At 42.2% G+C, this 23,020-nt stretch overlaps 1 protein-coding gene across 13 annotated transcripts in view; it reads left to right on the forward strand.

Annotated features, from left to right (window-relative positions):
• Positions 1–23,020, forward strand: part of IKZF2 (IKAROS family zinc finger 2) — a 165,080-nt gene that overhangs the window by 110,650 nt on the left and 31,410 nt on the right. For all 13 annotated transcript variants that reach the window (XM_069225645.1, XM_069225640.1, XM_069225648.1 and 10 more), the window contains one exon: positions 1,988–2,155. In XM_069225645.1, coding sequence (XP_069081746.1) covers positions 1,988–2,155 — 168 coding nt within the window. The remainder of the gene's footprint in view (positions 1–1,987; positions 2,156–23,020) is intronic.

Genomic DNA, 23,020 nt, shown 5'->3' on the forward strand with positions numbered 1-23,020 from the left:
CTCTGTTGTTTTCAGGATCCTGCCTTGCCCAGGCCCCAGACACACATCAGGGGGTTGGAGACAGCATTATGTGAGGGCAGGCACAGCTCATTCAGGTGAAAGTGATCACTCCTCCCCTCCCCTCCAGCCCAGATGACCCATCAGGATATGCAGGCTATACCCCAGCTCCCTTTTTGTCAGTGTCTAGAGGAGAGGTGCAAACAGCCCAACTGTCAAACTGACCCAGACAGGGAATCCACAAACAGGTCAGAGTCATAGAATGGTTTAAGCAAGAAAATGCCTACTTTCTAAAAGTGGCATTTTCAAACACACAATCTACAAAACAACTTTACTAAAAGATGTATTTTTAAATTGTGAGTTCAGAGACCTCAAACTTCATATTTCTATCTGCTCCCAAAGGGAATCTGTGCTTTAATGATATTTAAAGGCAGTCCCCATGTTAACCTATGAGAGAGATAGGCCTTGCAACAGTGAAAAACAAATTTGGCAGTATTTCACTGTTAGGACATGTAAAACACATCAGTACATGTCTCACCTTTAACATACACTGCTCCCTACCCATGGGGCTACCCTAGGCCTACCTCAGGGGTGCCTTACCTGTATAAAAAAGGAAGGTTTAGGTCTGGCCAGTGGGTACGCTTGCCACATTTTAATTGGCAGTTTAAACTGCACAGACACTGCAGTGGCAGGTCTGAGACATGTTTACAGGGCTACTAATGTGGGTGGGACAACCAGTGCTGCAGGCCCATTAGTAGCATTTGATTTACAGGCCCTGGGTACCTCTGGTGCACTTTGCTAGGAACTTACTCGTAAATCAAATATGCCAATCATGGAAAGCCAATCAACAGTATAATTTACACAGAGAGCGTATGCACTTTAGCAGTGTTAAAGTGCCCAGAATCCTAAAGCCAACAAAAACAGGTCTGAAAAAATTGAAGGAAGGATACAAAAAGATTTGGGATGATCCTGCAAAAAGGGCCAACTCTAACAATCCTCTTTGAAGTGTCCCCTTACATTTTTTAAACTCTATAGGGGAGTGTTAGAAGCCATCCACTGATATCAGTATGGACACGGGAGGTTGATCTGCTACTGTAGAGATGTATATCAGCTAAACCACTGGGGCCTTTAAATCTCGGGTCAGCAAATCATGCAGCTGCAGGTTCCAACATGCTTTGTCTTGCAACAGAAAACGACTGGTTGCTAAATCTTGGGCCTAGTGCCTGGTTACCAATTTGTGGATGTAGTTAAGTACTTTGCCTGGTTATCCATTTGTGGATTTAGTTAAGCACTTTGTGAGCTATGCAAAAAAGACTCTTCTTCAATGCAATGAAGTTAGTAGTACTCTACCAATGACCTGGTGATTAAAACAATGTGTGTTACCTGGCAAAGCAACCAGCTTGTGGAAGAGATCATGCTTTGATACTAGTCTATTAGCAGTGTTCCCTCATCATGGCATTTCAAAGAGCACCTGATATACATTAGGGATTGCTGCATTTCAACCTCTTTTCCCTCTTGTAATTGCAAAATGTTTTCGTGGCCATGAAACAATAATAATACAAATAAATGTGTCCATATGAAAGATTTCATATTTTAACAGACTTTTTCATCTGGCCTAACCTCCTGACTGCCATGAAGAAACAAATAATGGTCTCAGTCTCTGATACTTCCGTGACAGGTGAATTGTAAGGTTAATGTGACTGGCCGGTCTGTACATTAACTCGTCTATATATCCAGTGTTGCCTTGTAGTAGGAGGCGGATGTGCTGTAAAGGAATGTGCTTTTTGGAATTTTAGAACAATAATTGACAAGGCTCCTAGCTAGGCTCGCTCTCACCCACAGTAATTAATCCATGCCTTGTATCGTAGCTGTCCACTGCCTGTGGGTCATGTCTCTGTATACCATTTCTCATGCCTTGTCTGTGACTATCTAGCCAACTATTGGCTGACTCACTGCTCTCTTGTTATCTCTCTCTCTCTCTCTGTCACAGGTGAGCGTCCCTTCCATTGCAACCAATGTGGAGCCTCCTTCACACAGAAGGGCAACCTGCTCAGGCACATCAAGTTGCATTCAGGGGAGAAACCCTTCAAGTGTCCCTTCTGCAGTTACGCCTGTCGGAGGCGGGACGCGCTGACTGGCCATCTCAGAACGCACTCAGGTGAGTCTACCCTTTGCCAGGGGTGGTTCAATGACACACTCAAAATGAAGTGCCTCAAACCACCTTTTCCTGTCTTCTGCTAGTCCTTTCAGCCTTCTGACTTCAAAAGGACTGCTCAAGCTGTTCATCAGTAACTCAATGTATTTGAAAAGCATTTATAACATGCAGCAGCATGAAAATCACATGAATTTATTTTTTAAAGCTAGATCATATCTAAATGTTGTGAGATAACTTGTATTCCCAGACCTACACCTAATTTCAGTCACCTACTATCGATAGCATGCTTCTAGGTACTAAACAAAGCCTTATCGACGTTCAGCCAGAGGACTTTTCTCCTGAGTCTTTTCGTTGTTCTTTTGGATTCATTTACTGTTTTAGTCTTCACCGCTGTTAGCATGAAGCTGAAAAAATATGTTTTTGTGCCAAAACCATTAAGATAGTGGAAATAGTATCTCGTGTCCTTTGATCCTAATCAATCTGAGGAAGTTAGCACATGACCTTTGAACCGCATTATACGTTAATGCACTTTTTTAACAATGATTAAAAACGTCAAGTAGTAGCGTAACTACTAGAGATGAGCATGAGGGTCAACTATCCAGCTATTAAAAGAATGAATAATCAAATCCTAACCATCTACAGGCAGATATGATATTTCACAGGGGGTTACCGAGCAGTCCAATGAGTTGCTTACCACAGCACAAGCGTAAAAGTTGCCACTCGTAACTACCCCAAGATGTCGCACTTGTTTCCTCTACTTCAGAAGCACTGTTACACTGAGAAATGATTGCCTGTTATACGGAATGGCTCTCCTGGGGAGTGTGTATGTCCTGCTTATATCTCCCTTTTAGTTACTGCTCTTTAGAGCACACGTGTTTACATTCATGAGTCTGCCTCATTAGAAAGGCTATTTAACTAAAATTAGGTTTTCTTCACCCAGTTGTGGAATATGTCCATTTTGTACATGTCATCTTTCTATTCACCCAGAGGTGTGTGGCCTCCAGCACTGCATGTATCACTGCAGCAGTGATTGGTAGAGTGGTGAGACAACTTCATTCTAATTGCTGGTTCTTCCTCATTTATCCTAAAGTTCACTGTTCACCAGGGCCGGTCCTAGGATTTTTGTGGCCCGGGCAAAAGGTAAGATGTTGGGTCCCTATTATATGCATGTTACATCACGAAAAGTTACATCACCAAAAGCGAAATTACATCAAATGAATCTACTTTAGCATTGCTGAAGTTTCCTAGTGTTGCTATCAGTATCATGGCTAAAAAGATAAAAACCCAAATGAAATATGTTCATCTATTTTAAAACTGTATTAAGCGATTTTCATGAGTCACATTGAAAGAAAAAGCTCGGCACAGGTCTCATGAAGATGGATTTCTTTACGCAATGATATTGTTTCCAGGTTAGTGCACAATAAAAGTTCCAGAGAATTGTGGAGAATTCATTGAATGGCGTCACTATACTAAAAGTGATGCGACAGGGTATAGAGTAGTAAGGATGAGCTCAAATGTATGTACCTTTTCATTCTTTTAAAGCTTTATAAATCACAGGTCAGAACTTAAAAAGGTCAGCAGAGTTCTGCAGAAACGAAGCAAAGCATGTATTTTAGATACGTGTCATGCCCCCCTGTGAGGCTGCATCACAGAAGGGTTACAATCACCCCTTTACTGAAAAGGTTGTTCAAAATGGGAGTTTTTAGAGTTCTCAAAATATACATAATTTGTTCCTTTTAGTTGGATCTTGTATTGCTGCATTTATGATGGAAAAATGAAAAGGCAAGATCCAGAAAGCAAGGAAATAACAGCACAATGAACTTCTTAAATGTGGTATTGATAAGCACTTGAGACCTCCTCTGGTGGAAGTCTGCACTAGTTAAAGTTGCAATTTTCATAAAAGTCTCTTTTACTGTGATTGAAAAAGAAAGTTTGATAATGAACTTATTTTGGAACCATTAAAGATGCAAGTTGTTAGCATAAGGAAGTGGACAACTCTGGTGTGTGTGTGTGTTCATACGAGTGTGTGTGTATATCAGTGCTGTTTATTCCTGTTGCTGCTGTGAGAGTTTAGGCCTTTGCATCATCTGGACAGTGGAACAATATTAGCAATTAGGTTTTGCCTGAAGACTACTGCAGAACAGCTAAGTTTCTTAGCTAGAAAGTGGATGTCGACCCCTTACACATCCTTAGAGAATTGGTCTCATTAAGACGTTCTTGCATCACATTGCTGGAGGTTAAAGGGTTCTTGCTAAGGTGAACTAAGGGTGAATTGCTGTTACGACCCACAATAGAGAACGCATTATAGGTGTGATAGCAAGTGGGACTTAAAATAACGAGTTATACACTTTGTTTATGGGAGCATTGCAGAGCGCTGTAATACGTTTGCCATGCTGTGAGGCTAGCACTGGCTCACAGTGGTCACAAAGGTGCTTTTTCCCTGCAGCGCTTTTGAAGAAGGCACTGAGGATGCACTATTACACAGTTTGTTTTGGACACCTTGCCTATTGCTACAAACATAATATACATCTCAAGCACAGCTCATGGTGTATGAGGCTCTCTGTGGAACCTTGCACTTAAAACAAAGCATGCTACAATTGACAATTAATAGTGTTACATTTAAGTAGCAATTGGGTGTCACTCAAAATATCATACTTACATAAAGAGATGCTGCACATAAACACACAACAAAAACAGAAATGTCCGACAAAGACAATGGAGAAGCCAGAAGATTAATCTACCCCCCAATTTTAACCCACAACCCCCCCCAGAAGAGCTCTCTGGTGTCTTCTGTCCAAGCAATTATCCGTTCATCTTTTCATCCTTCTATCCACTTGCTGATATCCACTATTTCCTCTTTCCATTCTGTCATCCATTCGTTCTTTCATCCATCATTCAGTCTTTCACCAATCTGTCAATCTGTGTTCCCATCCATTGCCAAACCTATCCATCCATCTCCAGACTTATCCATCATACCTAACCGTCCATCCATCATAAATCTACCTATGGATCCATCGATCCATGATTTCACTTCTCCATCCCTCCATTCTCCCTTTCACTCATCCACCCCACCATCTACCCATCCATCCTTTAAATCATCCACCCAACCTATCTCTCATCCAGCCATCCATCTATCCACACTTTTACTCCATCTGTTCCCCAATCCATCCATCCATTTGCCCTTTCACCCATTTACCCATCCTTTCACTAACATATCTGTACATTCACTTTTCCACCAATCCAATCACTCTTTCACTCATCAATTCATCCTTTTTCCATCCCTCCACCCTCCCTTTCACTCATCCATCCATAATTTCTATCTGTTCGCTCATCTATCCATCCTTTTATTCTGTTCATCCATCCACCCTTTCACTATTCATCCGTCTACCCTTTCACACAGCTAAGCATTATTTTACTAATCCATCCACCCTTCCATTCATCTACTCATCCATCAATCATTTACCCTTTCACTCATTCACCCTTTCACTCACCCATCCATCCATCATATTGTTCACCCATCCTCCCTTTTACTTATCTGTCAAGCCATTCACCCTTTTACTCATCCATCTATCTTTTTACTCATCCATCCGCCTTTCACTCCATCCATTCATCCTGCCATTCAATTATTCATCTATCCACCCTTTTCCTCGGCCATCCATCCTTTTGCTCGTTCATCCACACTTCCACCCATCCATCCAACCTGTGGTCCTGTTTTTTTGCAGTTTCATGTAGCACAAACGCAGCCCAAAGGTTATGGCTCACTTTACATGCATATCAATAACATTACAAACCGTCAGATCTTTTTGAGACATGGGGAGATTCAATGAACTGCCAAGAATTACAGGATGTAGGACAAATGCCAGGACTTTTATCTGGGTCCCCACCTCTATTAAACTACTTTATGTGCTGTGAGGCCCAGGGAAGGGAGTTTCATCCCCTGGGCTTCACAGCAATAGTGTAGCTCTGACACCAATGAGAAAAGGCCTCCTGCCCTGGAATTGGGAACACTGGAAAATGACTGAAAGGCCCAGGAAAGGGGGCCCCATACCTGGACCTTGCAGCCTGATGCAGCGTTTCAATGTCCATGGGAGTGTGTTTTGCTAAACACTGCCCTGCCACTCTTTTCTGGTTACTCCCTCCTCCCCACCAGCCCACCTCTCCTCACCTGATTGAGCAAAGACAAAACAGAAAGGGCAGGCAAGGTTTCAGAGCACGTTTTAAAGAGGTGCTGCCCGCCCCCGATGCTGTGAGCCAACACAACAGTTGGTTTTGCTGCTGCCCATTACCCCACCCACGGTTTCTCTTCCTACCCCCACTGCGCCCCCAAGAATGACACCATGCCCTTGGACCATCGAGGTCAAGACACCTCCCTTAAATAATAAATTTGTGATGTTGAATGACGGATTGGGGATGGGACACTGAAGGGGCAGGTGGGCTGACTAATAGTGTGGAATTTCAATTAGAAGTGGAGCCCCCTGTTTTTGACCTGAGCACGGAGCCCTGGGCAGCTGTCCACAGTGCCCATTCCAGCTGTGGCCCAGCCGTTCCCTCTGTTGGGATTGTAGTGTTGTTTGGCTACTTTTTAGAAATCAGATATGATAACATTAAGATGCCAACCCTTTTTGGAAGCCTTCAGCACCATGTTTACATTGTATATTGATCCTTTCTATGTGAACATTTAATGTGAGATTTTTGTATTTAACTGTATTGAATTTCAGTCACAACTTTACCTGCAAACAGTTTTAAGTCACTTCTCATTGCTTTCAGGTTGTCTGCCGTATAAGCGGCATAGCAGACCTTGGTGCATTTGCAAGTATCCATACCTTACCTACTACCAGCTCCTCTGCAGTATCCCTAATGCATGCATTGAAATCAGAAAACAAAGAATACAAGAACCCACCTGTCACATCTTTATCCCATTACTACTATATCTACGTTCAACACAGAGCTGTCAGTCGCGTTGAATAAGAAGCTAAAACCGATCATCTTCAGTTAGAACTTTCACACTTGCATCATCTGCACAAATCTAGATCATTGAGTAGAGATTCTAGAAACAAGACTCGGGGGAGGGGATGTGCCATGTGTATGATCAACCTCTCTCAGCAATTGGCTGGAGACTTTGTCAAGCGTTTCTTGGTTCAGTCTAGTGGAATATTCATCTCTCATCTATTGCCAATGGCGGTTTGGGTGTATCCATCCACCTCAGCTCAAATGCTTGCATTGAACTACTATAAAGGCAAGAGAACCTTCAATACACTCAATTCATCTTTTGCCCAGGTTTATTGCCTAGGCACAATTTACTTTACTAACGTTGCTTGTGTTAGCACATTGAACTCAGACCTGTTGGCTTTGCCATTGCCTGTTTAAAGGTATTAATTGGATGGCATATTATAAGACACATTTATCATGAGGCAATTTCGATCCTATCTACATAAGTGTCTGTGGCACGCAATGCTTTTGCTACTTTTAAAAATAATTGTATACGGCCCAACACTTGTCTGTAAGAAGTGTAATTGAAGTCTTGCAAAGAAATGCTGTTTAAGCACATTTTACCTGCAGGTGCAGATAGCTTAAAGCAGCTGGGCGGCAAGAACAACGGTGCTGGGTCTCAATGGCCAAAAGGGAAAAGTCATTATTTCCCAGATTACCAGTGCCTCCAAATTGTAATTGGTCCATACGTCTCCGATTTTGATACAGTCAGCGTGCCAAAAACAGACATTCTCCAATAGACCAACCCTCTTCTGAACAGAAATTTATTATCATGTTTTATACAATTTGACACTTGGCATTTCCGTGCAAAAAACACATTTTTGAAGCAGACAATTTGCTTTCCTGGCTTCATGGAGCATTGTCTTAGTATAATATGATAGATCAGCTTGAAGAAGCCAAAATTATTCAAATGCCGCATTTCCTTTTTGTTCCATATTTCAAACTTCATAACTTGGGATCCGTTTGGTCGGAGTGAGTTGCAATGACTAGAATTAATCTACAGTCATTTCAAAGGAGAAGTGTTCTATTACCTCTCAGTGTTAAAAAAATGCCGACTTCTTGATCGTGAGAGCCATTGCTCATAATATTTCCTGTGTGAACAGTGGCTGGCTGTGACATTATTATTTTCAGAAACAGCCTAAACGATTTATTAGTTTCAGTACTGGCTAAGGGTGTTTTATAGGCAAAAACGTGCCTGTGAACGGAAGTTATCTTCACCCTTAGTGCTTACTAAGAAACAGTGGGGGCCATTACTGGCACCACACAAACAGTGCAGTCTTATTCACAAATGACTAGTTATTTAAACATTTTGTTCTCGCTCCTTCAGTGCTCGGGGAGCAACGCTTTTGCCTTCTCTTGATTTCCTAGAGTAACATTTACTTTTGCTTTATTTTTAAATAAGCCATGCATAAAGCAATACTACCTAAACCAGGGCCCCTATTTTTGGGCTTTTGGTGCAGGGCAGCACAGCAAGTCCCCTTGCTGCATTGCTTTGTGTCAAAGGAAAAGGGCAGGAATGCTCCTTATCTATGGCATACTGCATAATCCTGTCCTTTCCTACTTCACTGGTGCCATTTTGGCAGCCTAGCGCCAATGCAGGCACCCTTGCACCATGGTGCAAGCGTATCTGCGTTGCATGTAGGATTGCCTTTGTGCAGGAAGGGGCACCTCGTATATTTCTCCTCATTGCATTTTCTCTGGGGGGGGTGTAAGGTTTTGGCACATCCCCAGGATTACAAGCTCTTGCAAATCTGGTTATGCATCAAAATTCATGAGTGTTGGTTTGGAACACCCACCACAATGCCCATGGATGTCCTCCCTTGTGCAAAGTAAGGCAAAACAGCGATTTGTGCTGTTGCCTTGCCCTACTCCATATATATGAGTCCATGCAAAGCCAAGCAAAATACCGTTTTCAACCCAGACTACTAAGGAAGGCTTTGAATGAGTAGCGTTTTATTTCTGCATCCATCTCCATTTGTGTTATTATCCATGTGGCGGGTCTAAAGTTGAGTTTTTATATCTTTTATTTTGTATGGGCGGTTAGCTGATTTTTTTTACTAAGAAATCCTATTAATTGCTGCAAACAGACAAGACAAAGCACTGGATTTTTTTGTTTTTTTGGTGTAGTAATGGGGACTGGTGTCATGGAGAGTTTTTAAGAGGAGGAGCCAATATTGCACGGCAAATTTAATGTCCATATGTTTTTATATTTTGTTGTCTGTAGTCATTTTGCATTCTACATTTGACACAAAGTGGAAAAGCTTTTATAACTGCGTCTGCCAGAAAGATTTAAATAAATGTTTGCTATGGTCTTTACTGCCACTTTCGAAGTACAGTTTTGGTTCAGACTTCAGGAAAATAAATCGAATTTATAAATTTGAGCACGAGATTCATTTTAGCATGTCTTGCATTTACAAATCAAAAGTCAGATCCGAATTGCAAAACACCAGAAACTTACTTTAAGGGTAGTTGAAAGACTCCAAAGTCTCAGACATTTCTATTAAGCTACTTAGTTGGTTAAGTCAGTTAACATACCAATGTAAATTCTCTCCTTGCCCCCCACTGAAAGAAGCAATTGGTTGGATCAGCAGGGGGACAGTCATATGGAGGGGTGAAAGGGCAGACAAACAGAAAGAAGAAACGTTTGGACAACCAGGTATAATTGTCAAAATACTAAAGACCTCTCTCCTATGGAGCAGGCCACATACAAACTGTTGAGGATGAGAGTCATTATGCCATGTCACCGAACTGGGATTTTATTGAGGGAACAGTTCTATCAGCCATGCGCGGGCACAATGTGAATGAACAAAACACAAGCAATTGTTCACGTCACACATAATTTTGAACAATTTTTATAATAATGCATAATTTCACATAATTGTTTGAGCATTTCACGTAATTTGTGCAAAGGAAATCGTGTGAATTTCTTCCAAGCCTAGATTGCACATCAAGGCCCAAAAGAAGGACAAATGTAAAGGAAATACTGTTTTGGCAGTAAGTATTTCAAATGAAGAAACACAACGCTTGGTGCTGTCAATGTTTCATTTTTGTTATTTTTTGTTATAAAGGCCGCCTGGCATCAAATCTGAACACTTTTTCTTTGGTACATTGTAAATTAGCAGAGATGCCTGTGCTACATTTTGTTTTATGAATGATTATTCTTTTTTGAAAGAAATTGTCCTTAGACTTCGTTGTCAAGTCTTTAAAAATAAATGTATGCATTTCACAAGAACATGTCACTTTTATCATAACCAATTTGTTTTTTGCAACATTTTAGTTAAACCTGCCTAACAAAAGTAGTGTTTTTTACATTTTAAACAAAGTTTGTAATAGAGACAAAGTTAATCCGTTTTTTGCTTCTATGCAGTATAAGATTGCTTAGCCTTACAGACAATACCTCACTTTTTTAAACACATGTTATTATTCCTTATGCAACCTCACACAATTTTGCAGTACCTGCTGCATTTAGTGAACATTAAGTTGAGGTACGCATTCCACACACCACTAGTAGCTTCGTCTCTTGGGCTGGGTGAACATTTCTGATAGTATCTTGCCACACTTTATTTCTCTATAGGAGAGATTCCAGTGCTTGAACCTATATATATATATATATATATATATATATATATATATATATATATATATATATATGTGATGATCATACCCCTCAGCCTTCCACCTATGCTTCATTCATTCATACTCTTCAAAACACGGCTCCTCTACCATGATCTCATCACTTCTTCACACCATTTTTATAGAATCTCAGGGTTAATCATCCTATATTTCCCCTCCATCAATGCGAACAAGTATTGTGCCCCATGCCCGAGCTAAGTTGGGATTCCTCAATCCCCCTTAGTCACCATGTGGGGCAGCCCACTATTGAATTTAATCCCACTGATTTGTTTCCTACTGTCACCTAGTTAGACTTGGCTCACTCAGAGTTCTCTAGCTTGTTGCTATGTGCTACTTCGCCAAAACCATGGCAAGAACAGTAAACCTAGTAGTAGTTCTCTTGAGTTTGGGGATGAGGAAAGAGGTCCAACAAGCACAACTCTGGCATCTGGGCCATCTGTCTTCAGGGGTTTAATATACTGCCCAGATAAGATATATCCATTATGTATTCAGTCCTGTGCAGTATTATTGAGCTGTACAGGTGTGACATGCATCCTATGCATAAAGTTACATTTTACAAACTTGAGTTAAGCTTTTCTGGACACTTTTGGGGTGGTGGCCAGCACCCCACGAGTCCCCATCTTCAATTGGTTTACCAATAGGCAGGCCATCTAAGAGCCTTTAGAAAGGTCAAGAAGTTCCAGTATAGAAAGGACGCTGCAAGAATGCAGCACACATAGAAAAAGCAAACAACGAGGAGGAATAAAAGTATTCCTCTGTGATGCGCCTTGCTAATGACACCCCTGGTAAACGCGTAATCTGAGGCTGCGTCAAAATGCAATGGGTGTTGCTGTGGCACATCCACAGCAAAACCCATTGCACGCTCCTTCCACGCAAAGTGCTGCATGTGAAGGGGCCGTATTAATAAGGTGGCATTAAGCCACAAAAAGTGGCTTAACACCAACTTGTAAATATGGCACAGGGCACACCGCCACCGGAGCATCATGTAAAGTGACTCTCCGGTGGTGCTAGTTTGCTCATAAATATCCCCCTAAGATCTTTATTGGCACCTTATATTTTGTGCAGCCATCTGTCAGCAGAATGAAACATAAGGCCACTGGTTGACTAGTTGCTTGTTTGCTGATTTCTTTATCTATGAAAATCCAAGACTTCCTACTTTATTGATTTCATACCAAAGTGCTTGTGGTACAGAGGCTGTGGCAAAACTAGCAATATGGTGTAGCTAACCCTTTTCTTTTCTTAAGATTGTTTTACTACTGACACACATGGCTCAGTCATCATTAATGAGAGTTAATGTAATTTTTACTGTGAATAAGTAGGTGAATGAATAAAATAAGTACATATTAATCTTCGTAGCCAGTGGTAAAAACTATTCACTTTTAATATGATCACTTACAATATGATCACCCTCATGTATTACAAAAGGTGATTGACACCCACATTAAAAGTGATCTAAGTGAATCTCAAAATTTGTTCCAGGACAATTTTATTTGCTGATCAGTCTACTGCTTGAATGATGCTGTAAATGTCCTTCCAGCGTGCTGTGATGAGCAATGGAATCCTGTGGACGTATTCTGAAAGGCTCCTTATGGGAAAGTGTATAGGCTTTCGGGTCAGAGAACAGAGACTCATAGCACTAATAAGACAATAGCTGCTTGAAGAAAACGAGGCAGGTGTATTCCCTCACCTCCACCTTCCATTTTATCATACATATAGACATAGAATCACCTTTTTGGGTGACAATTATTCCATCATATAAATTATATGCCTTTGACTTTTTCATAGCATTGATCTTTGTCCCTGCACCAATTTTGATGGACAGACTTGCACACACCATAAACAAGCGTCTTACCCATACCTAACTCTCCTGTCCCCTAAATCATGGGTGTTCCTAAAGTGTGCCATTCTTAGAATGACAGCTTACAACATCCAACCTTAACCGTGGGGAAGCATTCAGTGAGTACAGTGGCAGATAATAAAAATTGTAATGCTGCATATGGTGCATTAAGCCCATAAAAAATGAACGACCGTGACAAAGGACAGAGGATCCAACAGTTGAACTCCTCCGTCATCCAAAGTTCAAATATTGGGGGAGCAAATTGGCCTCCAGGATCTTGGTGCTGGATTTTAATGACCTAGCACTATCCCATGCACTCACAAGACCGAAGAAACATGTTTTTTGCAGGCTTGTCGTAATGGGAAGTGTCATACTGGAAGTGAACACAAACCACACATGACTTCTGGAGCAATGATTGCCTGCAACCTCTTGATGTGAGAGTCCACTAGGCAGTCATTAATGATGTATTGTTTCCTTTTGAGGGCTGAAAAGTTTTAATCTATATCTTGACAAAGTCACTGACATTCAGTAGTAGAAGACCCTCTACTGTCCCTCCTCTTGGGTGATTTCAAGATTCCTTAATCTATCCTCGTCCTGAAATGCTGGATTAAGAGGGAGGTCATGCAATTAATTTTGCAGGTTTGTGATGGTGAAAGTGCTTGCACGATTGGTTGCATTCAAACTCGAATGTCACACGGCTCTCTCCTGTGCCACAGTAAATGCCACTTCTCATTGCTTCTAAATGGCCTTGAGGGGGTAAAACAAAAGCAGAAAGTGTGACATTTCTGCAGTGCATTAAAATCTCAGGACACAAACAATTCATAGGCACTTTAAAACACACCCTGCTCACTCCTTACTGAACATGATGTCAGCACTCAGCACACATTTCCTCTGCATTTCCCACATCACTGTAGTCTCCCCTTTTTCCGCCTGCATTGATCTGCATCACAGTAAGCCAAATCACTCATATCTCCACAGAGATCCAGAATGGACACGGCCCTGACCCACTTGGTCAACAAAAAATTAACAGCTGTCTAAATCTGAGACCTACTTGAGAATGAGGTCCAGGCTCAATTCTACCATACCTTAAGATCCTGGTAGTCTTAAAACAGTGGCTTCGCTTTGCTAGGATTGAGAAGAAGGTGCAGTAACACATTGACTTAGAAGAGGTGAGGTTAAGCTCTCAACTGAAGGATTGGTGTACAAAGAAAGGATGTGTAGGGTGATGTGGGTCCTACCTTTCACCCATCACAATGACAGTTGCTGTTCTCTGGCGGCAGGACGATGAGAGTGTCAGCATCTGTGGAAGTGATGGGTGCTGGAAGTGGGTCAGACATTGTGCAGATATCAGATTCGGTGAGAAGCAGACTCAAGAGGAACAGAAGTGTAGGAGCAGGGTTGGTGATGAAAGACACAGTGGGAGGAAAGAGTCTCTCAATGTACTACTTTGGTTCCAGTTTTTTATTGTGCAAACTCGACTCAAAGGTATTGGAACACTTTACATGAGCACCAGTTACATCATACAAAGGGACATTGATTTAGGCACAGGGAGATTAAATGATTTGCCAGAATCACAAGATGTTGAGCCGTGCTGAAACTCTAACCTGGTTTCCTAGTTCCAGAGTCAGCAGTTATGCCACATCCTCTCCCTTCTTTTTAGAACAACTGACGATCTGAATAGAGAAGCAGTCAGCAAAACTAAACCCTAATATTGTGTGCAATACACGTCATTCACATTCGCCGTGGCTTCTTTAGCATCTTCAAGGTGATTGAGTCTGAATAGAGTGCCAGAAAGCAAGACACTTCACCAATTGGTCACTACTTCTGAAATGCTGGTAGGGCTGGCTCATACTTAGTCAAATTTCAAGCAGAGCATAACATGTGGCAGAGTCCTTCCCATGTCAAAGTCAGGATTTTTTTTTTTTAAATCATGTTTGGGGAAAAAAGTCTAATGAATTATCCACATGCCCTGTAGATATAACATACCAAGGAATATTAGGATATTTTGATCACTTCTTCCTATCACAGTCGTGTTCAGGAAAAACACACCCTTATCTATAAAACAAACAGTGTAAACAAGTGCTGAAAAGTTAGAAACCAACAAGTAATCCTGCTAGGAGGGTCATTTGTAAGGGTGTTAGAAATTTGCATAATTTTCTTTTGCATAATTATGTTACATTTCTAAAAGATTATGCACCATAATATAAAATTATGTGAAATGGCATTCTGGCATTTAATGCTTCATTTTGGAGCTCAATGTACCTTTCAAACTAAAAAAAAAGTGCAAAAAACACAGGTGCCATGAACAACAGCTGATCTCATTCTGGTCTTTTGTGTTGGTTTCGTGCTTGTGGGATAGAATTTTTATAGAAATGGTCTTCAATTACGCTACGAGGCATAATAGCACAATTTCATAATATAGCATAATTCATCCAAGATTACACTAACATAATGAAAATTTTGCCCCGGGCTACAGGCAAAACCAATTGTAATATTTCATAAACATTTTTGTGATGAAGCATGCATGCAACCAATGGATGAATGACAAACATGAAAGAGAGCATTTGATATTTCAAGTCCTGCATATGAACCTTCGCTCTGGAGAGTCATCTGCAACCAAATCTGATTAAATGAATGCCTTAATTTTCTCGGATATCACTGCAAGAATCAATCTTGTCCTTTAAATTAACACAAAATCTGTGGTATAGGGGAACACTTGATTTTTTTTCTATATCTGCGCAGATGGGTCGTGTCAATCTTCCATGGTATCAGTTCACCCAACTTCAGATTCTTGGGCACCAGTAAAAGGCTGTAAAAGGCTACAGAGGGTCTTACGAGCGTGTTGGAGGAGGTAATGTCACTTAAGAATCTATGATAGAGTTCCCTTTTAGCATGATGTTATTACTGAATTCCCAAAGCCTCTGGTATAAACGAGGGATGGAAATCCATTTATTATCCAATCATCTTTTTCTGCACTAGTAGGACTTTCGGAGCAACATTTTCCTCTGACCGCAGTGCGCCTAGACCTGTGGGTTGTGGATTTGAAGCACAGAGCATACCCGTGTATTATCTGGCAGCAGGTTCAGGTTTTCTGATTCTGCCTGTTTGCCGACTTCCGACTTTTCCAGTCTTCTTTCTATTTATCAAAGGAGTCTCCCAGTGCTTGCCCTCGGCATCTCCTTCCTGGTTGCTGCCAACAGCGTTTTCCTTTGTCCTAGCAGTTATTCTCTCTGGCAGGGCCACTGCAGTGAGAGAGGTTGGAGCTCCACACTCTTTGGGGTAAGCTGGTGAAAGTAACTGAGGGGGAGCCACTCCAAGAACAAAACCACTGCCTGCAAAGGCACATTTTAATCATAGTGGGTCTCAAGCCAAGAGCAGTTTTTTGTAACGTAATTATACTTGCTGTTTCTAGTGCACAACCCACAAACAGCATACTCTTCTTTGCTGCAGAAAAGGTGTTGGTGCAACTCAACTGTACTTCACATATACTTGCAAGACTGCTAGTAAAAGCAAGGCAAATGATAATAGCAATACATAACATTATAGACGTTGACAGTGGACATTCTGTCAGCTGAGGTATATTGGTGTCTAAAAGTAAACCAGGCATGAACAAGAAGACAAAAAGGCTCCCACACAGGTCCCTCTCTGGGGTTGGGCGAGTTACATGGTTACTTTATGAATGGCAATATTTGGGATTAGTAGAATATAATTAAGAGTACAGAAATCCACCCTATCCTACAACAATAGCATGAGTAAAATTGAAGATGGAGGACTGAGTGAAAGAGATGGGCCAATGATGGTACAAAAATAGAATGTGCCCATTTAAATGCTCTTTTGATCTCAGTTGAGCATGCCCAGCACTTGGAAGGGAGTGATTCTTCTTTGATAGGTAGAGGAAAACATAAAGAACTTTGTTGAGCCTTGCTGAGTGGGAACTAGAGGTGTACGAGTGTGAGAATGACTTGAAATTGAGATCAAAAGAGCCCTTAAATGTACTCATTTTGAATTTGAACTTGAATGTGAGTGAGCTTATAAATCTCATTACACCAGAAGGTGTCAAATTGCTAATTACCCAAAGAGCCCCAATCAGAAAGACTGCAAGGCCTATTCATCACCAGAAGAGAAAAGCCAGGTTTTCAAATTCGTACAAAAGACATCATGAGAAGATGGACTCGCAATATGGGTGGGCAAGGAGTTCCATAACCTGTCAGCAACTATACAAAAATAACACCCCCTCAGCTTGCCTTCCAAAATCTCTGACCCTCTACCTTCTTATTAAAAGAGGCAGATTGCAACTGTGCCTTGGGAATATACCATTTAAAGGCATTTCTCAAATGCAATGGCCCTTGGCAATGAAGAGCATTGTGAACCAAACAAAGGGCTTTCAACCTTCACACACTTCACAACCGACAGGCAGTGCGGGGAAGAGATGCCTTCTCTGATTGACAAACATTTAAGGTCATCCAAAATCAGACAGGCAGCTCTATTCTGAATCACCTAGAGTCTATTTAAGGTACCTCTGTTAATATTGAGATACAGAGCTTTGCTTTAGTCAATGGACGAAGTGATAAGGGCATTGACTACAGCGACTACAGCGACAGTGACCCTGAGCTCGACAGGGATGAAAGGAAAGACCTTCCTAAGGGTCATAATGATGAATCAGCAAAAACTGACAGTCCTCTTCACCTGTATATCAAAGGATAGGGGAGTATCAAGAACCACCCCTAGATTGTTTGCTTCTGTAGCGATAAGTGAGCATCAAGTCTCAGGCCACCAAATCTCTGAGCATAACGAATTTTGCTCTCCAAAGACCAGGATCTTTGTTTTATCTGTGTTCAATGTAAGCCAATTCTCTTTCATCCAATGGTTGATGTCTACCATGCACTTTTTAAACCTCTTGGCCACAACATGAGAATTGTCAGCAATAAACACAATAATTTGCATGTCATCAGTATACAATAACACCTGAAGACAAAGGATCTGATCAGTTTAGCAATGGGGGCCACATAAAGATTGAACAAGGCCAGACCAAGTGAAGAGCCCTGTGGCACCCCATAAGGGAGCTGAAAAGAACCAGACTTAAACTGACCGCAAGTCACTCTGTGAGATCTACCAGAAAGGAAAGACTCCATCAGACCCAAGGGGGTGTCCCTCAACCCGAGCCAGCTCAATCTGTCTACTAGAGGGGAAGGTGACTTTGTATCGAATGCCACTGAAAGATCCAACAGTACCAGAAAGGCAGAACCTCACTGGTCAATGTGCTGATGAATGATGGCAGTGGCAGTAAAACAAAGCAGATTCCTTGCTATGGCCCTTCTGAAAGCCATTCTGCGAGAGATCAAGGAAAGGCTGAGACTCTATCTATCTAGAATGCTATTAACTCTTGATTCAGATATTTCTCTAATATCTTAATAGGCGTAGGAAAAAGAGATATAGGACAAAGATTATTCATGTCTTCAGGGTCTCCAGTGGGCTTCTCTTTGAGGGAAGCCACAATCGCCATCTTTCAGGATTGAGGAAAGGTTCCTGTGAGAAGAATGCAATTCTAGACCTTTTTCAAGAAAATCAGATATCTGGCCCGGGACTAACTGCAGAATAGAGGTTGTGGGGGTCAAGTGTCATTCAGTGAACCAGATTTCAGCAGAAGAACAAGCTGCTTCACCAGGGTACCAGAAACCAAGGGAAAAACAGACATAGTGGCTGTGGGGAAGCTATTTGTAGCCTCATCAGCGATATCTAAGACGGGCCTGTCTTCCTCATGCTTAAAACTAGTGACAATCTTCACAATGTTATTCTGGAAATGGTGTGTCACCTTATCACAAACATCCTGAGAACTTTCAGTGGCTTGTTGGACAGGGAGAACAGAGAGATAGTGGCCAACCTGATTTTAGTAGTGAAATAAGAGGACTATTCTAATAGTGCATTTATAACTGAGCATAAGTTCTTTATGCTGCCCTCTATCTTTAAAGGAAGATGAGAGCTGCCACTTCCACTTCTGTCTCCTACATTGGCGTCTGTGCTCTTTAAGCGCTTCTGAAAATCAAGGAGTGGAGGCTCTTGATCGGCTCATTGTCTTAAAGATAGGCAGAACTTGATTCATATTAGTGTTCTCCTCCTAAATATGAAAATCCTCAGCCGTGTAGTCTAAGGAACAGCATACCTGTCTAGGGATTTGTTCAAAGCAGCATAAAGATTCTAAGCAGAGATTTTAATCCACCTCCTGATCTTGGTAATATTCCTTTGCAGCTGGCAGCTAGCATTCTGAAAAGTAAATGAAAAAGGTACCAGACTGTGGTCCATCCAGCAGGGGTGGAGAGAACCTCTCTGGACTCTGGCTCCACGAATAACAAAGATTGCATAAAGGGTATGTCCTGCACTTTGGGTAGGAGAGTTCACCAATTGACTGAACCCAAAATTCTTCCTAAAATCCAGAAGCCTAATGGAGTCCTCACAACCAGTGTCCTCCAAATAAAAATTAAAATCCCCCGGATTAGAAAAATTAGGGCAAGCAATGTTGGGTTCCAGAACTAAGCTGAATACCTAAAGGAATTTAGGACGAGGGCCTGGAGGGTGATAGACTAAAAGCTCCACAAACATGGAGTTAGGGCTTGCTTTGAATCTAAAATGGACCATCTCACAAATCTTAGATTGGGCCGAACCTACTGGTTTTAGAGTACAATTAAATTGCTCTTTAAAAAATCATAACCAGCCCTTCTCCTCTATGCAGAAATATATCCAGCTTAGCAGTAGTGTTGCCTGGAGGAGGCGCAGCAACAAGATTGGGGCCAGAATCATTGCTTGCCTAGGACTCCGTAATGAAAAGCCAATCTAAATTCTCAGCCGTAATCACTTCGTAGATATCAAGACTGTGCTTGATCATTGATGGAGCTTTGATCTAGGCACAGGAAGTTGCTTTCAGGCCCGTAACACCTATTGCCAGGTCCCAACCATTGGGCTTAATGACAGCTTCTGGGTGCCAGTTGCAATATTAGCAATATCAAAGAGGGTTATGCACAAGGTTATAAATGTCACATTTTTCCAGCCAAGTTTAAAAATTATAGTCCATTAGATCTGCGTGTGTGTATAGAAGTATTTCTTAACTTCTGGGCTGAAACAAACAGCATCCCTGGCCCATGGTGCCATCTGGGCGTGGACAGGTGCAGACGGGCTTGCCTTTTATCCCCCACAATGTGACCCATGCTCCAAAAAGGAGCTCATAGGGTAAGTTCTAGCAATGATGTTGTCAAATGTGAATCGTTCTGTCTGAATTGTCCAGTTGGCTGAATTATGTGATCTTAAGCAAGTTAATGGTGTTCCCTTTACCTTAGTTCCTTTAGTCTCAAGAACTGGATGCACTTCAAAATAGGAGGCCCCAGTACAAAATGCTATGTTTAAAAAAGCACTGGCAAATCATTTGGGCTGCCAACGCAGACCTATTACCTTCGAAAAATGTTTTACTTATACTTGTTACCATCAGCAAAAGCAGAAAAAATGTTTTCATCAATGCTTATGTCAATGCTGTTTAGCAACAACCAAAAAAGAAAACGTTTACACAGGCACCTGTTATCACGCATGCATGCATGCATCACTATTCATGTGCACACTTATACCATGGTACAGCCACTATTTTATTTTACCATTTTGAGATGATGAACATCAATTTTGGAGTGTTAAATGGTAAAAAAAAAAAAAAAACATGTTTGAAAGCACAGTGTGAAAAAGAAGCAGCCCGAAGCTGTTGGGCCCTCCAAAAGAATGTAAGAATAAATGTATTTCATAGGAGGGCAGGAAAGATAAGAGGGGTGGTTGGGAGGAGAACTTAATGCAAGATAAGCTTTTTGGGAACATGTCTTCAAAAAAGACTGCAATTGGAGTAGTACGGGAGCAGTGGAGGAGCTTGAGGCACGCAGAGTTTTTAAAAATAAATCCTTTAAAGAAGTGGTAGAGAAAGCAAGCGACAGGATGAAAATGGGGAGGAGGGAGCAACATGGAGCAAGGGCTTGGACAGTGGCAATTTCAGATGGGGAGCAGCACAGGTGCTAGACTGCAAGAAAGGACATGCACTCCCTTGGTGTGCAAACAGAAAACAGTTGCTTCCCTGAGTGGGAGCAGTGGAGAATACAAGTCGTCCATTAAAAATGATGGTTAAGCAGATGTGCTCCTGGGGAGGGACAAAACAAGAAGAGGAAGGAAAGTCATTAAATGAGAAGCATGCAGATGAGATTGACATGAAAAAAGATTGTCAAGAAAGCCAACAAGTGGTAAGCAATGGGCTGGACGTAAAGCCACTATTGGTATTGGTATTGACCACAGTAGATCTTTGACAACAACTATTAAGGTGGTGGAAGGACATATATCAAAGATAAAGAGTGGAGAACATGGATTGAGTGAGCATAACAGAGCAGAAAAATGTGACTGTGCTAATGCAGCTTAATGCAAACCCAACTCAAGGTGTTGTGTTAGTATTTCCAATCCAACACAAATTGCAATTTGTGTTGGATTGTAAACAAAAATAATGCACGGCTGTGCAATGTGGTGACTTCCTTTACTTTCTGTGCAATCCATGGGTGGCACATGGGTATTCCAGTGCAATCACTCATGGGTTCTGAAGCAAATCCCTATCTACAAGGAACTGTAAAGAGCGATTTGCATCGAAATACTGTGTCTCCCTGAGGCAGCCATAACAAGGAGAAATACATTCACTCACTTTTTTCACTTTCCATTCTACAGCACACATGCAAAGATGGAAATGCCTTACAGCTTAGTTTAGTTTTTATATGGGAAGGGACCTCTTCCTGCAGAAGAACTATGCTTAAAAAAGCTGAACAACGCCACCTCTTAGTACACTTGGCAGTGTTCTGCTCTCTCCCATTCATGCAGTGCAGCATAAAAACGTTATTTGCTCCGCTGTGCTGAGTTGCATGATTGTGGTGTAAATCTCAGCCTAGATGTTCTCTTGCCAATGTTCCATGACAACATGCACAACAGTCAAGAAACTGATGAAGGAGGTGGGAGGTGGGTAACAGTGAGGAAATTGGTTTACAACAAGGTGCAGAGGAAGCTGGAAATGTCAACAGAAGACTTCATCAGAAGCGGCCAACATTTTTGGCAGATGCATGAGGCATGCAACTGATAACTGCCATAGTCAGCCCTCTTTAAAGGTGCCATCATTGACACGTTGTTCGTCCTGGATGGCAGTCATGAGGTTTCTGCAATTATAAAAAAAATACATGTATTCATAACTGAAAGCATGTTTGTGGCCTCCAAGTTGACCCAGAGGCTCATGTGTGAGGCATTTGTAAAAGGTTTACTATGGCAGACAAGGTTATCGGACCTGAAATCTGTATATTTTAAAAATCATCCTGAAAATTGAGGGTGGATCTTGGTGTGGTCTGAAACAGGAGCATACTTAAATTCTTTCCACTAGACTTTCTCAAACCATATCTACCTCCATCAGAGCATTGCATATTGGGAGAACCACTTCGGTTGGTGCTTGATGCTTCAGCAAACATTCTCCAGACGCCCCCCCCCCTCTTCTATCTGTGATCCACAGTTTCCTAGTGTGCTTCACCCTTAAGGTGTAAACAGAGCACGCACCCCATTTCGTAATGAAATTGTATACTCATTGTTACCGATTTAGAGCTTGCCACGGGAATCTGATATTAACATGCCAGGAAAAGGCTAAAACATTAAAAAGAAAAAAGTGCCGAACTGATGGCAGGAAGAAATACTAATTTTACATTGAATGGGAAAAAAAAATGCTTACCTAGAAGTAATAGCCGGACAACTGTCCCCTTGCTCGCAAGTGTTGGGAATCTCTTGCTCATGGGAACCAATTTGCACCTAGTTGTTGAATCTTGTGCCAACTCATCAGGAAGTTGGCTGATGAGGCTTGGTCCCAGAATAGTGAAGGCTCATTATCGTGTGACAAAAATATAGGTGGTCATTCTGACCCTGGCGGTCTTTGACCGCCAGGGCGGAGGACCGCGGGAGCACCGCCGACAGGCCGGCGGTGCTCCAATGGGGATTCCGACCGCGGCGGTAAAGCCGCGGTCGGACCGGCACCACTGGCGGGGTCCCGCCAGTGTACCGCGGCCCCATTGAATCCTCCGCGGCGGCGCAGCTTGCTGCACCGCCGCGGGGATTCCGACCCCCCCTACCGCCATCCAGATCCCGGTGGTCGGACCGCCGAGATCCGGATGGCGGTAGGGGGGGTCGCGGGGCCCCTGGGGGCCCCTGCAGTGCCCATGCCACTGGCATGGGCATTGCAGGGGCCCCCGTAAGAGGGCCCCTACATGTATTTCACTGTCTGCTGCGCAGACAGTGAAATACGCGACGGGTGCAACTGCACCCGTCGCACAGCTTCCACTCCGCCGGCTCGATTCCGAGCCGGCTTCATCGTGGAAGCC

Source organism: Pleurodeles waltl, chromosome 3_1, assembly GCF_031143425.1.
Source record: "Pleurodeles waltl isolate 20211129_DDA chromosome 3_1, aPleWal1.hap1.20221129, whole genome shotgun sequence".
Lineage (NCBI taxonomy): Eukaryota > Metazoa > Chordata > Amphibia > Caudata > Salamandridae > Pleurodeles > Pleurodeles waltl.